We start from the raw sequence: 18,735 nt of genomic DNA, 5'->3' as shown, positions 1-18,735 counted from the left end.
AAGATATATTTGAGAGTTATAATATTGCTGGCATTGTTTTCAATTTATCTAGAATTGAGAGCTCCAGGGCTGGGGACACAGCCTAGCAGAAGGCTTGCCTAGCATGTAGAAGACCGTAGGTGCAATCTTCACTGCAAACAAACAAACCCAAGCCTCCAAACCAATCCCCACAAATTGATAACCTGAAGAGAAATGTTGAAGGACCTTTGTTTTTAACACTACAGTAAGGGGAAAATACCAGTTTTAAAGCAACTGTAAGAAAGAGAGAATGACTTTTAACTCCAAAAGCAAGCACTTCTGTATTATATAACAGGAATCCAAATAACACATCTTTCTTATTCATCATGAATTTTGAATCATTCTAAGGAATCAACTAGCTCCAAGTTATAAAGATTTTCCCACATGTTCTCTTCTAAAGGCTTCATCATTTTACATTTAGATCTATGACTCATTTTCAGTTAATTTTAGAGAAGATATGGATTTTTATTATTGTAGCTGATGGTGTCCAATTTTTCTAGTACTATTGTTGAACAGATTTCTTTCACCACATTTTGGTGCATCATTATCAAATTCGTTCTGGTGTCTTAATGCAATAGATCTATGTTTGGGTTCTCTCTTCTCTTACTAATTTGTTTATCTCTACCAATTCCAAATTGACCTAGTTATTACCACCACACTGCAAGTCTTAATAGAACACAGGATCTCCTTCAACCTTAACTTTCAGCATTATTTTGTTTTTACAGATGTAACAGTCTTTTCTAGAAAACTTGCATATCTAACCTTTTAGAGTGGTGTTGAGATTCTTCTTTACATTCTCAATAATTTCTGTTACCACATCAATATCAGAAGGTATGTAAATCAACTCCCACTCCTTGGCATCTTTGATGAAAGAAGGCATGGTAGAAATGGGTTGAGGCTTGAAATGATACGGTCCAGCAACATCTATACCAGTAAGTGTACGGAATATCAACAGCATTACTACAAACAACAATGCTGCCAAGACTTCTGTTACTGAACTAATCAGCCGCCTCTTCTAAAATAAGAAAAAGTTATTGATTAGCTTAAGAGTACAGAGCACACATTCAATGCAAATAAGAGCTTTATTATATTTTTACTTCTGGACCACCATAGAATAAAGAGACGATGTATGCTTAGGACCTGAATTTATGACCTGTCAGCCATTAAAAGTATGGTATATATTCTATGCATTCAGTTCTCACAAATAATCTTACAGATAACATAGAAAACTGGTACATCATCATTATAAATTGTATTGGCAAACTGTCATGTGCTATTTATACATGCTGAGAGTGGACTATGGGAGTGAGGAGCCCCTTCTTCATATTTGAGCCTGTTTATCTCAAGTGTCCTCCAAGAATCCTTGTCCTAGTGAAGGCTGGCCCCTGATGCTGTGGCAAGGAGGAAGGGAATAGCAAACAGCTAACAGTATTAAAAAACATGTGACCTTGAGAACAGGTAGAAAGTAACCATTTCCATCTGAGGTTGCTATTGTTGATCTCACGTTATAATATACCTGTGCTGGGAATGAGAAGCCAGAAACTCATCCATGCAGAGGACATTCTGCCTTGGACTCTCTGTCAGGCACCCCAGCATGACTGTTTAAACAGTGCTTCCCCAGCTGCTTCTGCTGGATGTCATAAGGACCAGATTTGATGTTTTGCTATCTATCTGCCACTTTATATTTATTCTTTTACTTAAAGTCCTCACCCAAGGGAGCACTGCTCTGTCTGGGATTCTCAGTCTCACACTCTAGCAGACTATCTCAATGGGACCTCCCCAGTCAATTTCTACTGATTTTGTGAGCGCACAATTTTGTTACCTATCTGCTGCTTTCCTTTTGTTCTTTCACTTTAGCTTGCTGCATGCTTAATAAGCTTCCCTATTTGAAACTGAAACTATGGCTCTTTTAGTCATTCTCTGGACAGGACAATCACTAAATTAATGATGCCTTTGTCACAATGTCTCCTAAATTAATCTAAGTGATTGTTAAGCTATTTAGAAAATGAGGCCATAGGGCAACCATAAAAGGACAAAGCCAAACAAACTCCTGGGCCCTTAGCCTGTTACACAACAAAAGTCGAGGATGGGCTTCTCTTTTCAACAGTTTTGTCATGAAATGGCAGATTATGGGACAAGGCAGATATTTACAGACCAGAAGCTCTTCTATGACTAGACCACCTACAATCGCTGTGATTTTACATAGCTACTTGAATGACCACTAGTAAATTCTGAATCTCTCAAAATGAAGAATAAATAAGGGGACAGAATTCTTACCAAATAAAAGCTTAAATAGAGATACCTTGGTCACTTATTCTGTGTTGACTTTAAAATCACTAATTTTAGAAGATACCCAGTTGGACAGTATATCATTAGTTTTCTACGAGATTTTCTATAGATAACATCTCTGATATGTGGATTATAATTAAGTTGCCTAGGTTATTTTGCAAGACCTTGAAGGCTACTTTGGTAAAACACTGACTCTGGCCCTGCAGCTATCTAATGTAACTTGAAAAACAATGACAAGCTTTGCTACCTCTGCTTTACTATTTTGTTTCACACCTCTCTACTTTAATCTTTGGTCAGTCTATTCAGTGCTGAATGTAGATATGGAGATCACTTGAGAAATGTGGTGTTCAAAACTATAATTCAAGGTTAAATGAATCTAGATTTATCTAGTCTCTCTCCCCCAGTTCTTGTGACTAGAAACATCAGACTGTAAAGGAAGGAAAGAGGGAGTACCCGAGTTCCAGGAAGTTCTCCATGTATTCCCAGAAAAGAAGTATGTCCTTCCCTTTGTTGGCTTTTCTCTCCATTACTTTAATAATCACACCTTTCCTATTTTAATTTCCTTCAAAAGCAGTCTCTACACTAACCTAGAGGCAGTACTACAGACACTCCGGTGTTGCCTTCCTTTTTCTCTGCAGTAGAAGCCCTTAACAAACACCTTATCTGGGGATTTTCTTCTGGCCTTTGTATATATTACTACCTCTACGTTCTAGGCCTGGGTTCTGAAGTCCCCCTGAACTATCTCAACTACCTCTTCCCTTCTACCCACTTTTCATGTCACTCTACAGTGTTGATTCATTGGCTTTTATATGTTTGGAAGATCTACGCACAGTTTTGAGTTTTTCAAAAGTGCATGCACAGGTGTACACAGACTGCAATGGAACAATCAGGCTCTTATAGACATTCCCATGCATACCTTTACCTACCTTTAATGTAAAATTTTTCCAGAGAAGAACTGCTAATTGGTTGACTGTCAACCAATTCATCCTTCTTCAAAAAATGTGTGCTCAACTCTAGGGATAAAAGGTGGTTTTCTTCCTTTTTCTTTTCTTTCTTTCTTTTACAATGGTAAGTTACCTAAAATGTGAGCAACAAATAATGGGATTATTTCTTTTTACTACTTTTCTCTTTAATCAGTCTCAAATTAGATAAGGTTACATATCTGAAATGAAGCAAATTGTATTGGTCCTAACTTTTTCTATTAGTATTCTTAATATAAAATAAAGATTCTTAATAGTTAATATAGAAACTGTAAAGTAGAAAAATGTAAGTAAGATGTGGTTCCATTTTTTCCAGGTAAAAATGATATAATAATAACAGGATCTGATTTTTAAAAAAATTCTGTTCTTAATATATTAATCATAATAAATAAATCATCACTATCACAGCAACAAATAAAAAAAGCAAATCTGTGGAAAGTATCAATCAGTATGTTTTCATATGCTCAGAGTATAACACTCCATTCCAAGTGTTGATGTGTAAACATATTTAAATTCCACTATAGTATTACTGCACATTTACTATACATCATCATATTCTATGCTAGCCATTGAGTATAAAGTCAGACTCCATTTAAGCTATCATGGTATTAGTTTTAAGGAATACTAGTTTGAAAAATCACTCTATGGTGGACCTTCTAGCATGGCTGTATGAGAAGTTCAGAATCTATTTCTAACAACAAAATTGCTATTAAATTGCTGAACATTAAAAACACAACAATTACTAGGTGTGGTGGCACACACTTTCAATACCAGCTCTCAAGAGTAAGGACAGATAGGTCTACATTATCTGTTCTAGGCCAATGATGGCTATACAGTAAGACCCTGTCTAAAGAAAATAAAAATAAAAACACAACCATTAAAAGCCTCTGACAATTGACTTAGAAAATAAAGAAACAGTTATTCAAATAATCTACTAAATCTTGGAAAGAATACTGAGTTGGAGCATTTGAACCATCTCTCACACATTCTCCCTCCTGGCCCTTCATCTTCTTTCCCCATCTGACGCCATGTTAGTTCTAGTCTGGGAACATCTGATTGAGATGAGAGCCTCTCCAAAACTCTAATATAATATTATGATTGTACCCCATAATAGGAAGAGTACTGAAGATGTCCCATTTAGGCTGAGGACCTAGTTTTTCCTCTCACTACTTTGATTCATTATGCATCTCTCCACTGACTAATACACAATATAAAAAGAAGCTCCTCTAAAGCTGAGAGTAGCCCAGGTCTATGAATATAAACATAAATTTAGAAGGCAATTTGACAGCAGGACCATTTAGCAGGTTCTATGCTAGGACTTATAACTTCCTCAGCCATGGGCTTTTGACTAGGTTTATAGTATCAGGCATAAAATTCCACCCCATGGAGCATGCCTCAAATCAAATCAGAAAGAGGTTATTAACCCCTAACAGTGTTCCATTATTGCACCAGAGGGCACATTTTTGCCTGGCAGGTTGGTATTGTAACACACAGGGTTTAGTGGTGAGTAAGATCATAGAATTTTTTCTTCTCCAAAGTCTGCATAGCACCTTCCAGTAATGTGAAAACCAGCTGGTAGGGAGGAAGTTCTGGTCAATTTGATATTAATTTTTGTGTGTTCTGCACCCAAAATGTGTGGTGTCTCAGGTGAACCCACCTTTAATAGGGTTTTACCATGTAGTTAGAGTGAGCAATCACAAGCAATGGTAATAGCTTCCTGACAAAGAAAACACTGAAAAAAGGGAAGTGGAAAGACTTTAAGAGCCAGAGGTTGGGAAGAGAAGCTGCGAAATACTACCTTCTATACATGACATAGTTAGCCCATGCATGAATTCACAGCAGCTGTGGTTACCTGCACATGATCAAGCCAGCCAAACTTTTGGCAGACTGGGCAGGTGCTCTTAGAACCTACCTTTTACAAAGGAGCTATTGACAATTAATAGCTTCTGGGGGTGTGCTGTAGAACCATCTTTGTATACTATAAATATGTATTGCTCTCATTGTTAATAAAACACTGATTGGCCAGTGGCTAGGCAAGATTTTCAGGGCAGAGAGAATGCTGGGAAGAAGAAGGGTAGAGTCAGAGGAGTTGCCAGACAGAGAGAAAGGAAGCAGTACATGCAGGAGAGGTAAAAGCCATGAGCCTCGGTACAGCACAAGATGAACAGAAATGTGTTAATTTAAGTTATAAGAGCTAGTTAGTAATAAGCCTGAGCTATCAGCTGAGTATTTATAATTAATTAACTCTTCATGGTTATTTGGGAAGTGGCTAGCAGAACAGAGCTGATCATGGTCCTGACGAAAAACCCCACCTACAGGGGTGGTGTGGAGGAATCTTTCTTTTTTGAGAATGTGGCCACTGGTAGTTTATCATGCTTTGGTGGATGGCTTTACATCCATAAATATATGAGCAGCACTAACTTGACTTAGTGGAGTTATCTTGGGAGTACAGTAGTAGATGGAAGAGATAATGGGTGCAGGGGGGGCAAATGTGATATTTCATTGCATACATGTATAAAATTCTCAAGAATAGGGTCTGGGGAGATGGCTCAGAGGTTAAGAGCACTGGCTGCTCTTTCAGAGGTTCTGAGTTCAATTCCCAGCAACCACATGGTGGCTCACAACCATATATAAGAGATCTGGTGCCCTCTTCTAGTAGGCAGGTATATATGCAAGCAGAACACTATATACATAATAAATCTTTAAAAAAATTCTCAAGAATAAAAACTAATTATTAAAAAAATAAATAAGAGGCTTGGAGATTCTCTTTTTACCCAGGCCCCATTCATAAGTAGGAAGCCTCTCTGAGGATCTATAGGCTGAAAAACCACACACACACTTGATTATAGGAAACATATCAATCCCAAAAGAAACTTCCAGCCTCTAACAGTCTGAAAAATTGACTGTTGTTGTAGCCACTCAGCTTGTGCTATTTTGTTACAATGGACCTGTAAATACAAGGACATGGATACTAGACTTTAGAAATGGCTTCTTAATGGTCTCAAATAGATTCAAAGAGCTAAAGAAAACAACACAATGGCATTTCAACAAATTAAAGTATCAACAAGCATATACACATTAAAGACTTAAATCAAGGATGGGGCAGTGGAATATTTGAATAGGCAAAAGAACCCATAAGCTTGAAATTAGGTCAAACTAAACTATCCAGTTTGAAAGCAAGAAAAAGTTGACAATAGACTAAAAGAAAAGGAAAGAAAAAAATGATAAATGGCCAACAGAAACATTAAAAGAATCTTTATAAGAGTTCTGGAAAAGGGAGTACATTTATACCACCCAATAAAGCAGAAGAACATCAGAAAAGCTACATTAGAAAGAATAAGAAAATGGTTCATTCTGACTATGTCATCCCTTTATCAAGTAGCATATGGCAGCACTGAGAAGGATATCCTTGGCCTCTGACTTCTCCTGTAAAAGAGATGCTGAGGGTGATACCCAACTTCTCTAGTATTTAGGGTACTAACTTGGTTCATCTGGAACATTGACAGAATCATCACAACTAGACCACTTACTGAAAGCTGGAACAAATTAAGGGTGTGGTGGCTCTCAGTGACTAGTATCTTGTTCCTGACAGGGGCTTTACCTTATCATGGAGATGAGGCACTTAGCCCATCTGATTATTAGCACCAGCCAACAGGCTTGATTATGGAGGATAGGCTAACCATCCACATTCAATGAGTGCTTCATTGCTGGGAGCACCATATAATACCTGCCCAGGTCTATTGGAACCTGTATATAGTTTTCTGAAGAGTTGTTCCATTCCCAGTTCTGAGCATGTTATATCACAGCTGACTTTACTATGACCCACTAGAGTGGTCTTATGTCCATCTCACGTATAGAAACTAATGAATGTCAAACACATACCAAACCTAGAGCTGCTGGCTAATCTTCCCTATCTAACAGAACTACATCCTAGACAGCAGAGCTATCCAACAAATTATTGCAAACTTAGTTATGGAGACATATGCAAGAACTGCTAGATGCTGATTATGCATGAAGAAGCAAGACAGTGACTGTATAACTGTGTTTACCTGGAATCAAAATCAATATTCTCTACTAATGTGACATGTCTCTACTAAGACAGACAAGTCTTTCATTGTGAAAGACACAGTATCAATGTTGTAAAGTCAGTAAACCTGACAGGAACACAGTATGTCAGGAACCAATAGAAGCATGAATCTAAGTGGGGATATATAGATATATATTCTGTGCACTAAATTATATTATATTTGAATTTTTTTTTTTTTTTGGTTTTTCGAGACAGGGTTTCTCTGTGTAGCTTTATGCCTTTCCTGGAACTCGCTTTGTAGACCAGGCTGGCCTCGAACTCACAGAGATCCGCCTGCCTCTGCCTCCCGAGTGCTGGGATTAAAGGCATGTGCCACCACTGCATGGCTATATTTGAATTTTTAACAACAAAATGTCAGAACATAAAACATAACATAAAATCAACAAATTTAAAATCTGATGAACCCTAATAAAACTAAAAAGGGAAAGGAAAAGGGTATGAAAAACAAAAAGAGGGGACATCCCTTTAGATCTATAGAAACTTTAAAGAAAGAAAAACAAAAAGTATATCAAATTTAAAGGTCATTAAAAGATAATTCCAGGGGCTGGAGAGATGACCTAGTGGTTAAGAGCACTGATTGTTCTTCCAGAGGACCCGGATTCAGTTCCCAGCACCTACATGGCAGCTCACGACTGTTTGTAACTCCAGTTCCAGGGAACCAACACCCTTACACAGGCAAAACACCAATGTACAATAAAAAATAAATAAAAAAAGGATAATTCCAGTTGCTCAGAAAGATGCCGAGTACCAGAAATTCTAAAATACTGCAATGGAATCACAAATTACAATTTCTTATGAGCATTTAGAAACACAGTTTTTCTTTATTTACCAAAAGTAGTGAGATGAATTCTATAATAATATATTTATCCAAATGAAATACAAATACACTTGCAGTAATAAAAATAGAAACAAATATATAGGCTATCCATATTGATATTAAATAATATCATAATAATAATTTGTAATATATAAATAAGTCTAAAATCCCCAAAGTCAGTTAGTAATAATTGAAATTACAGCATATAATTATAAAGAAATGTCACAAAGTAATGCAAATGATGAACTGCAACTACCCACTATAACTATGTAGAAATAAATCTCAACATAATATTGATGGATAATGAAAGTTATAGACATTAGCTCTAATTCATCTAAAGTTCAAGAGGCAAAACTCCAATCTATGCTGATTAAGACTAAATGAAATATACCAAAAAGGGGAGAATAATTATTTCAAATAGCAGAATATCTGCAAATTAAGACTAAACTGGAGCCTAGTAAGTGGTTCCAACTTCCTGAAAATGTCTTATTTCATACTTTAATGGGTAGTAAACAATTTCCTGCTTTGCTATTATTTTTAATTTAATTTTTGAGACCTTCATATGTAAGTACTATATTTATATCATTCTCACCTAGATCCCTCCCCTCCAACTTCTCCAGTGCTCCCCCATTCCCTCTCAAATTCATGACCTCTTCTTATTTAATTCTTATTGTTAGGTCCCAAACCCCTGTTCTTCCCAAAATGGCAGCACTGGTGACTTTGCCTTAATAGCAATAAAAGGATTGCTATTGGGTAAACCAGGAGATCAGAAAAGCAGATCTCATAAGGTGGAGGTCTTAATCCTTCAGGAACCTCCCTTAACCTTCTCCCAAAAACCAACTCCCTTAGACAAGGGCACCCACTTCCAGGGCAATATGGATAGCCTATCACAAGGATTCCCACCCTGCTGCCTGTCATATAAAATCTGCTTGCTTTTCTGCCAGTCTTGCTCCTCTCTGTCTTGAGAGATGGCTTTGGCAACTTGATCCCCAATAAACCTTTCTTTCTACCCATAGAGTAGTTTCTCTGCATGTTGCTTATAGTTATGTTTATATATAACCTACTGAGTCCATTTAGTATTGCTCATATGTACATGCACTCATAGCCAATCACTTAGAATTACTTAAATCATCAGGATGTTTGTCCCAGGAAGAAACAGATTCTCTATCTCTCTCAGCAGCCACTGATTGGATTGCTTGTAGCTCTTCATCTAGTGGTGAAGTCTTGTAAAACAGCTCTCACTTATCTTGGCATGCCAATTGGTGTTGTGCAGTTGTTTGGCCAACCATATCATTCATGTTTCCTGTGTGCAGCTTTCCTGTCATGTCAAGAAGATATTATCTAGGTGCAGGGATCCTGATCCTCTGACTTTTATAATCTTTCTGCCTTTTCTCCAATGATTTTCCCCAAAGACCAGCTCATCAGGAGAAAATTCATGCCTGATACTGCAAACCTGGCCAACTTCCTGTGGCTGGAGTGAACAGACACCTTGAAGGAGAATCTATTTCTACCATTTTTCTAAGTCAATATAATTTCTAACTAATCTAACTACTCTTACTCACAGATAAGTGTAGTTCTCACATCTCATCAAAGAAGCTTATTTTGGTAACGCATGGGTGAGAAGCCAGCCCAATCTATTTTTGTAATTAGGAGCTATTTTGATATTCTAGTCCACTTAAGTTTCTGTTTACTTGGAATTGGGCTATGCCCCAATCCATAGCCACAAAATGGGGCTTATAACAGATGTTACCAGAAGATTTCTGCCTCAACTGCCTGGTCTCACTTCTGTAACACGCTTGCAAAATCCCCCTATAATAAGAGCTTGAGAAACTGGCTCAGGGCTGTTCTAAACCCTGCATTGGGAGAAATAGCTCCTGTGTACACAATTAAGCTTGCCTTGATTTGGCCTTAATTTGTGGTCAGTAGTCGTTCTCCTTGTGTCTGTAGGTTCAATAGTGGAAAGTATTACAAGATTCATAACTAGTCAAAATAGGTGCCCCTAGGGTTCTCAAACCCAAGTGATACATCTCCAATGCTACCTTTTTAAAAAGAAAACAAACAACAAACAAAACAAAAAAACAAAAACAAAACACTGGGTATCTCTACATAGCCCTGACTGTCCTGGAAATCGATATGTAGACCAGGCTGGCCTCGAACCCAAAGATTTGCCTACCTCTGCTGGGGTTAAAGGCATGCTCTATCATGCCTGGCTAACAATACTATCATTTTAAATTATTGTGATGGATTGAAAGAAAATGATCCCTATAAGTTCATAGGGAGTGTTACTTTTAGGAGGTATGGTCTTGTTGGAGGAAGTGTGGTTTTGTTGGAGAAAGTGTGTCACTAGGGGGTGGGCTTTGAGGTCTCAGATGCTCAAGCCAGGTCTAGTGTGACAGTCATTTCCTGCTGCCTACAGATCCAGATGTAGAACTCCCAGTTACCTCTCCAGCACCATGTCTGCCTGCATGCCACCATGCTTCCCACCATGACTATAATGGACTAAACCTTTCAACTGTAAGCCAGCCACAATTAAATGCTTTTCCTTTATAAGAATTGCCATGGTCATGGTGTCTCTTCACAGTAATAAACCCTAAGATAATTATATATTATGGTCTCTATGTACTACCACTGCACAATAAATAAATGTGTTTAAAATGTGTTTTTTTTCCCATTAGGTGATAAAGAAAATAAGTGCATATACTTAATTCCCACTATTTATTGATAAAAATGTGATGGTTAATTATATTTAAGATTTTAATTACAATTCTTGAGAGATTAAAAAAAAATGCCTCTAACATGTACAAGCTGTACCCTAGCAGCCCACTTCCCTTTTCCCCCCAGACATTGAAGACTATTCTTAAAATTGACTGATATTGTAAAACTTGCTGTTCTTGTAAGATAATAGGTTATAAGGTTAACTGCTATTTCTGTTTTTTTAAAGATTTATTTATTCATTTTATGTATGTAAGTGCTCCATCTGCATGTGCGCCTTTATGCCAGAAGAGGGCATCTGATCCCACTATAGATGGTTGTGAGTCACCATGTGGTTGCTGGGATTTGAACTCAGGACCTCTGGAAGAACAGCCAGTGCTTTTAATCACTGAGCCATCAATCCAGCCCTATTTCTGTTTTTTTTTTCCTTTAAGTCTTGATTATTTATTTTGCTCAAAAAGATGACAAATATAACCACAAGACATGTTAAAATGAGACCCTGTCTACAGGTAGGCAGAATACATGTAATCTTGTGGATTTTGTCCTTATAAACCCTGGGCTGATATGCCTAAATGTTGCATCTGCGGGCACTTTCAGGTGCAGTCTTGATGTCAGTATCTACATAAAAAGCCTCCAATTTGTTAAAAATTTATTAATAGTCTGGTGAATCTCTAAATGACCCCAGACCCATAACAAAAATAATTTAATCTTGTCACTTGCAACAACATAGATTTAACTAAATGTTATGTTAGGTGAAATGTCAGGCACAGATAGATAAGCACTGTGGTTCTCTTGAATGTGGGATGTAAAAACAAACAAAAAAAGAAGTTCATTTCATGGACGCTGAGGTGGCTGCCAGAGGCAGAAGACAGGGTGGGTGAGGGTGGGTGGGATGGGTGTAGGGTAGGGAATACTGATTAGTGGGTACTGAGCTATAGTCAGATGGAAGTACTAAGTTCTGGTGTGGTATCACTCAACAGGATGACCAGAGATGACTATAAAGCACTGGATATTTCATAGAGCTAGGGGAAAAAATTTGAAACTTTGAAAAATTTCATCATAAAAAAATAAGTTAACCAGCATATTTAACCTGACCTAATCATTAGGCAATAATATATGACATCAAAACATAACACAATATTTAACGTGTATAATTTGTATGTATCGAATTAAAAGAAATCTAATAAAAAGTGTTTTTCATATGCAATTTTCTGAAGCAAAATTGGCATCTGCTTAAGACAGTGTCTAAGACACACAATAAAACTGACAAATGTTGACCAAAGGTATTTTCAAAGTGCAGAAAAAGAAAAAGTGATTAGTGAGGTCAGTTCTGGGTGGATTCATTAACTGTCACCATTCAATCAAGATCCAATCATGAGACTACAGGAGCAAAAAGTACCTATGTCACAGGAGAGTTAAAAGTTTTCTGGCTCCCGTGGAAGATGTTGAGGAGCAACTTCCTTTTACTAAAAAGTGAGAAATTATGGAGGAGCCCAATAGCTTTTGCTTTTCTAAAATAACATTTTCTCCTTTTTTCCTTTTCAAAAACGGGCCTGAACTTTGCCGTGCTCATTAAATTTCTTAAGTTGGAGCAACCTCGGGGTCTGTGCAGTCCTACCCATTCTGTTTTCCAATACACACCGGGGAACGGTGAGAGGCGGGGCAGCCTGCCTTCCGCACTCCTTATATGGGAAATGGCGGGAGTTACCAGGTCAAACTGCTCTTCTGAAACCTGAGCTGTTCCTCAGGAAGCTCCAGCCCAGCCCGGCCCTCAAATGTATTTCAAACCTCGCAGAGTTCTAGTTGACGGGCGGGGAGTTCAGGAAGTTGACCAGGAAGTTGACCGCGGAGGTCCCCGACTCTCACCACTCCGGCCTCACAACCGCCGCCGCCACAGCCCCTGCTTCCTCCTCTGAGGGGCGCGTGTCTACCGGGTCACGTGGCTAGCGGGACTGGCACTTCCTCTCAATACCTGGATCACGTGGCTACCGGAGCGGCATTTCCTCTGACCGGAAGTGTGGGGGAGGGGCGGAGCCCGAGGAGCCGAGGACTGTGCCTGTGGTGAGGGAATATTAACACTTTTTAAAAATCTTGTAGTAATGTCTCTGCCCTCATTTCTGACTGCAACAGTGTTCAGGTTTTCAGTTTTTCGTATTCTAGATAAAGATTTGTCAGTGTGTCTGTTTTCAAATTTTGTTTTCACTGATGTTTCTCTGTTGTCAATTCTTTTTTTTTTTTTTTTGGTTTTGTTGTTTGCTAGGGTATGCTTCCTCTATTTTTCTACTTCTTATAGGCATACAGTTTGAAATTATTTCTTTGTTTTAGAAATCTTCATTTATAGCTACACATTTTCCTCAGCTCGGCTGTTGCCTTTTGAGGTTTGGTATGTTGTGATCTTATTTCGTTTTCTGAAGACATTTTGTGATTTGTTTTCTTTTTTGACTCATAATTCATAGTTTTTAAATTTTCAAATACGTGTGAATTTTCCACTATTTCATCTGTTATTTATTTCTAGTTTTATTAACCATCTTGGGTAGATAAGGTTGTAAAATATCAGTATTTTTAAATTGAGTCTTGCTTTGTTTTTCCTGTTAGAGCTGTGAACCAAACCCAGGTGCTTGCTAAGCAAGTGCTTTACCATTGAACCAAATCACCAACCCACCCCTACTGTGGCTTAAGATTCAGTGAATTCTAGAGAATGTTCCAGATACACTTGAGAAGGATGTATATTCTGCTGTTATTTGTTGGAATGTTCATCATATGTATGTCTAAGTTCCTATTGGAGTGTTGTGCTGTTCATACATTGTTTCCTCATCATGGCCACCATGAAGGTGTTTTTATTGCTCAATCTATACCCTATGTATATGTGCTGTTGTAAGGCCAACACAGAAGCATAGCTTTTCCCACTCAGGAAACGGGATAGCAGTGAACGTTGCTTTAGACATTAATCATACCTTTCTGCTAACTTGCATCACGCTACATATACCAAAGGAAAAGCTACAAAGAGTGTTGATGGTCCTAGAGTTTCATAAAAATCAAATCCTTCTTTATATAAAAAGAACAGAAATGTGTCTTCTGTGTACAATTCAAACTACTTAAAATTACATTTTATTTGTTTGGGGTAAGGGCATATCACTTGAATGTGGAGATCAGAAGACAACTAGCTGGAGTCAGTTCTCTCCTTCTACTATGGGGGTCCTGGGGATCAAACTTAGGTTGTTGAGCATGACAACATGTGCCTTTACCCAATGAGCTGTCTCACTGGCTCTGGATATTATTATATAATTGAAAAGTTCCAACTAGAGACTGAAAACTGAAGAAATCATCCTGACACACAGCAGCTTCATTGACTGTCTTGCAGATCTACCAAGAGTCATCCTACTTGTCGGCTCATGAATTGCAGAGAGATGGTAAGATGTCAGAACTCCCCCTAGAGGATACCAACTTTCTAGACAAGAATCAGGAAAAAAAAACAAAAAAACAAAAAAACAAACAAAAAAAAAAACAACCCTTTGTATCGCTCCATTTATACTTTACTCTCTTATTCTTTATTACAGGGGAAGCAAGAATAGAAAGAAAAGTACATTATTTTTAAAGGAACATTTTTTTTCTGTACATGCCCTTCAATTTTTCTTTCTACCATTGAAGGAAAAGTCCATTATTTGGAATTTTGGAAATAGTAATATCAAACTTTGATATTGATTTAACTTAAACATATCAGGGAATAAGTTGGTGTGTGTGTGCATATTTTTGTGTGCATGTTTGTGGAAAATTTGATTTGTTGCATGTTTATGCTCTCCTTGTCCACAGTCAGCTGCTAAAATGAATGCATTTCTACTTGGGCAAATGTGATGGCACCATCACTGCTAGATGTTTATGCTCAAGTACTTAGACTATGGGAGAATAGGTTCTTACAAAGATGAAAGCTGCACTTTCATTTTTCTAGGAGAGAAAAAATGGCTCTAAGAAAAGTTTTTAGATTTTTTTTACATATTGGAAACAGGACATTCAGATATATCTTCAGTGAAGAGGACACATTTTTTTTTTCTTTCAGGGAAGTATTTATTACACAAATATATTTACATGAAGATATACAAGCACAAGATGTCCTTCCCATCAACCCAGCTGAAGTCCAAATCAGTATCACCAGTTGTAACTGAATCTCAAGGCACCTCTGTCTCATAATCATTTCCTGTGTTGTCTTGATTAGCAAAAGCCAGGAAGACTTGGTCCAGGGTGATTTGACTGATGGAATAATCTTCTAAATTGAATTCTTCCTTTGCTTTCTCCAAAATGCCAAACATCTTAAACAACAACAAAAGCATGCAGTTGCCATTTGCAGTCTCCCTCTAGCTCCCAGAGGAGCCTCTCCTCCTCCTTTCCCCAGTTTCTGTCAAGTATATTAAGTTAGACAGAAGAACACACAGAAGGGCAAAATCAGAACATAAAAGAAACAGATAGTTGAGAAATGGAGGAGGCAGTTTTCTGTCTCCATCCTTTTGATGGACATGAACTAATAATGGAATTTAAGGGTGGTAATCAAAGACATTTAAACTCTAGGCATTTGAAGAGGAACATAAACACCCCACAGCTTTCACAATGTCAGGCACAATTCTACTGCCTGGATCCCAAGTACTCCCTAATTGTTAGTGCTCCCCTAACATGCAGTGGTAGAAAGGGCAGTTTCTGATCACCTTTCCCCAGCTGTTGTCCTTGCTGGGAATGTAGTAATTAAGGATCCCTTGATTCTCTTGCTTCAAGTCACTACCTAAGACAGGAAAATAGGACAGGTGAGTAATCTTACAGATTTCTTTAAAAATTATCAAAATAGTGCTGTATCTGCTTAATGTTATATATCATATGAAGGTGAAGAGTTGGGTTAACACAGGAGGAGATGTGATCCCTTCCCCCCAAAACCTGCTCTTTTTTGGTATACATATATAGTAAATTGTTGTAGGGAATTGACAACAGTTGTTGATGCTTTTAAGTTCAGTAAATTGTCAACTCGTGTCCCAGTGTAAAAGTTTGAGCTTTTAAAATACTAATGTATTTATTCCTAAACATAATGCTGAGGATAGATAGAGATTTTCTGGTTGTGTGTGTATGAGGGCACAGTTTTGAGAGAGGAGGAAGAACAAGTATGATGGTTGTGATGAGAATGGCCCCCATAGGTTCATATATTTGAGTGTTTGGTCCCTAGTTTGGTGGAACTTTTTGGGAAGGATTAAGAGGTGTGGTCTTGTTGGAGGAGGTGTGTCACAAAGGTGGGTTTTGATGTTTTAAAAGATCATACCATGCCCAGATAATTCTCTCTCTCTCTGCCTCATGCTTGTGGATCAAGACGTAAAGCTTTCAGTTACTGCTTTGGAACCATGTGTGCCTACCTGCTGCCATGTTCCCTGCTGTGGTGGTCATGGACACTAATGCTTTAAAACTGTAAGCCCCTATTGAGTGCTTTCTTTTGTAAGTTGTCTTATAAAAGACAAGATCATGGTGTTTTTTCATGACAATAGAAAAGTAAGACAACAAGGTTGTCTCATGATTACACAATGTCCTTCCATGTGCAAGGAGAAATCATGTACAGAAACTACCAATCATACTACTATGATCTTGGTTTTGTTTTTTGTTTTTTGGTTTTTGTTTTTTTCAAAGATAAGACTATGAATACAATTGAGGGAAGAAGTGAGTTCATAATTAACTTATGCAAATTTATAAATTATTACAACTTTAATTAAATGTTTTAATTTAAAATGTTTTAAAGAAAATGACATATTTGAAATGTGTGTGGATTTTGTTAATATTAATCTTAATGCATGTATTATTGTATGATCATATAGAGCTCCTTTCATTGTGGCATATTTCAAATATAAAGCATAATACATTTATTTTTAAGAGTACTGAAAAAACCACCCATCTAGGTCAAGTAGTATTTACTCATTCATTATCAGGTGCAATGTCCCAGTTTTTTTTTTTTTTTTTTTTTGCTTTTTCGAGACAGGGTTTCTCTGTGTAGCTTTGCGCCTTTCCTGGAACTCACTTTGGAGACCAGGCTGGCCTCGAACTCACAGAGATCCACCTGCCTCTGCCTCCCGAGTGCTGGGATTAAAGGCGTGCGCCACCACCGCCCGGCCAGTTTTTACACCCCATACAAATAAGCAATATCTCCAAAACTCTTGAAGACATTTCCATTTTTTCAGTTCATCTACTTACTTATTTAAATTAATATAACAATAATAATGAAGTACATATGGATGCAGAAGGGCTAAATTGAGTTAAGAATATGGTATCTTTTGGTGCTAGAGAGATGGCTTAATGGTTAGAAGCAGTTGGTTTTGCAGAGGATGAAGGTTGAGTTCCCAGGGCTGACATGACAGCCAACAATCATCCATAACTCTAGTTCCAAGGATCTGACACCCTCTTCTGACCTCTGTGAGCACCAGGCACATGTCTGGTACACAGACATACATGCAAATAAAATAGTCACACATATGTAATTAAATAAATCTAAAAATGTATCTCAAATACCTATCTTTTTATGTTTATAATAGATTTTTAGAGTATACTATATTAACTATAGTCATCACACTGTATAATTTATCTCCTTTTGTTGTGGTTTTGAATAAGAATGTCCCCCCATAGGCTCATATATTTGAATGTGTAGTCATCAGGGAGTGGAACTATTTGAAAAGGATTAGGAGGTGTAGCCTTGTTGGAGGAAGTATGTCACTGGGGCTGAGCTTTGAGGTTTCAAAAGCCCACCCCAGGACCAGTGTCTCTCTCTCTCAGCCTATGGATTAGGATGTAGCTCTTAGTTACTTCTTCAGCACCACAATTACCTGCTGCCATGCTCCTTGCCATGATGATAATGAACTAAACCTCTGAAACTGTAAGCAAGCCTCCAATTAAATGCTTTATTTTATAAGAGTTGCCTTGGTCATGGTGTCTCTTCACAGGAGTAGAACAGTGACTATAACACCTCAGTATTCTTTGTTCAAAATCTCCCCAACCTCACCCCACCATACACCCACTAAGTACCAATCAACTCTACTTCCATGCAACTTCCTTAGATCCAGTATCTAAATGTTGATCACTTAGTGAGATCATATGGCATTTGTTTTTTTATGCATGGCTCTTTTCATTGAATATAATGCCATCTAGCTTCATCCATGTTACCGCAAATGACAAGATTTCCTTCTTTTTTAGGGGTAGTTTCCCTACTGTTATGTGCATGCTAGCTCCCATATGTGTATCATATGTATCCGTCATTCCACAACAAATCCTTAAATTGTTTTCTTTTTTGACTGTTGTGAGTAATGCTATAGTAAACATGGGAGTGCATGTATCACTTTGACATTTTTTTTTACTTGTTTTGGATATATAATCAGCAGTCGGTTGCTACATCATAAGCTAGTGCTATTTTTATTTTTATTAAAGGAATTTCCATTTTTAAAAAATACTGGCTATACTAATTTATACCCCCACCAACTTTTTACTGATTTCTAAAAAAGGAAAGTTGTTGACTTTTGTCTTAGTCACTGTTCTGTTGCTGTAAAGACACACTATGACCAAAGCAACTCTTATAAAGGAAAGCATTTAATTGGGGGCTCCCAGTTCCAGAGGGCAGTAAAGTCTATGATCATTATGGATGGAAGCATACAGGTATGGTGCTGTATCAGTCACTGAGAGCTTTACATCCTGATCTGCAGGCAGCCAGCAGAGAGAAAGCTAACTGAGAATAGTATGGCCTTTTTGAAACCTCAAAGCCCACCCCTAGTGACACACCTCCTCCAACAAGGCAGCACCTCCTAATCCTTCCCAAACAGTTCCACCAA

The 18,735-nt window shown here is 37.7% G+C and overlaps 2 protein-coding genes across 26 annotated transcripts in view; both read right to left on the bottom strand.

The window, feature by feature from the left end:
- The window catches only part of LOC102926841 (phospholipid-transporting ATPase ABCA3-like), a 136,367-nt gene extending 123,469 nt beyond the window's left edge, over positions 1-12,898 (bottom strand). For 5 of the 21 annotated variants that reach the window (XR_013044558.1, XM_076551431.1, XM_076551454.1 and 2 more), the window contains exons 1-3: positions 12,612-12,824; positions 3,234-3,384; positions 781-1,033 (exon numbers count right to left, since the gene is read on the bottom strand). Coding sequence is in view for 12 of the 21 variants with exons in the window: in XM_076551431.1 (XP_076407546.1) it covers positions 781-1,033; positions 3,234-3,293 (313 nt within the window). In the remaining 9 variants the exon portion in view is untranslated. Of the gene's footprint in view, positions 1-780; positions 1,034-3,233; positions 3,385-12,611 lie in introns of all 21 variants that reach the window. The other 16 variants (XM_042282808.2, XM_042282792.2, XM_076551463.1 and 13 more) reach the window with 12 other exon arrangements.
- Positions 12,899-14,940: 2,042 nt separating this feature from the next.
- The window catches only part of LOC102924344 (phospholipid-transporting ATPase ABCA3-like), an 88,225-nt gene continuing 84,430 nt past the window's right edge, over positions 14,941-18,735 (bottom strand). For all 5 annotated transcript variants that reach the window (XM_006985720.4, XM_076551402.1, XM_076551397.1 and 2 more), the window contains 2 exons: positions 15,598-15,671; positions 14,941-15,207 (listed from right to left, as the gene is read on the bottom strand). In XM_006985720.4, the coding sequence (XP_006985782.1) occupies positions 15,067-15,207; positions 15,598-15,671 (215 nt within the window). In that variant the 3' untranslated portion in view covers positions 14,941-15,066. The remainder of the gene's footprint in view (positions 15,208-15,597; positions 15,672-18,735) is intronic.

Source organism: Peromyscus maniculatus, chromosome 1, assembly GCF_049852395.1.
Source record: "Peromyscus maniculatus bairdii isolate BWxNUB_F1_BW_parent chromosome 1, HU_Pman_BW_mat_3.1, whole genome shotgun sequence".
Lineage (NCBI taxonomy): Eukaryota > Metazoa > Chordata > Mammalia > Rodentia > Cricetidae > Peromyscus > Peromyscus maniculatus.
Note: the sequence above shows the minus strand (reverse complement) of the source record. Positions and strands in the feature narration are given on the sequence as shown.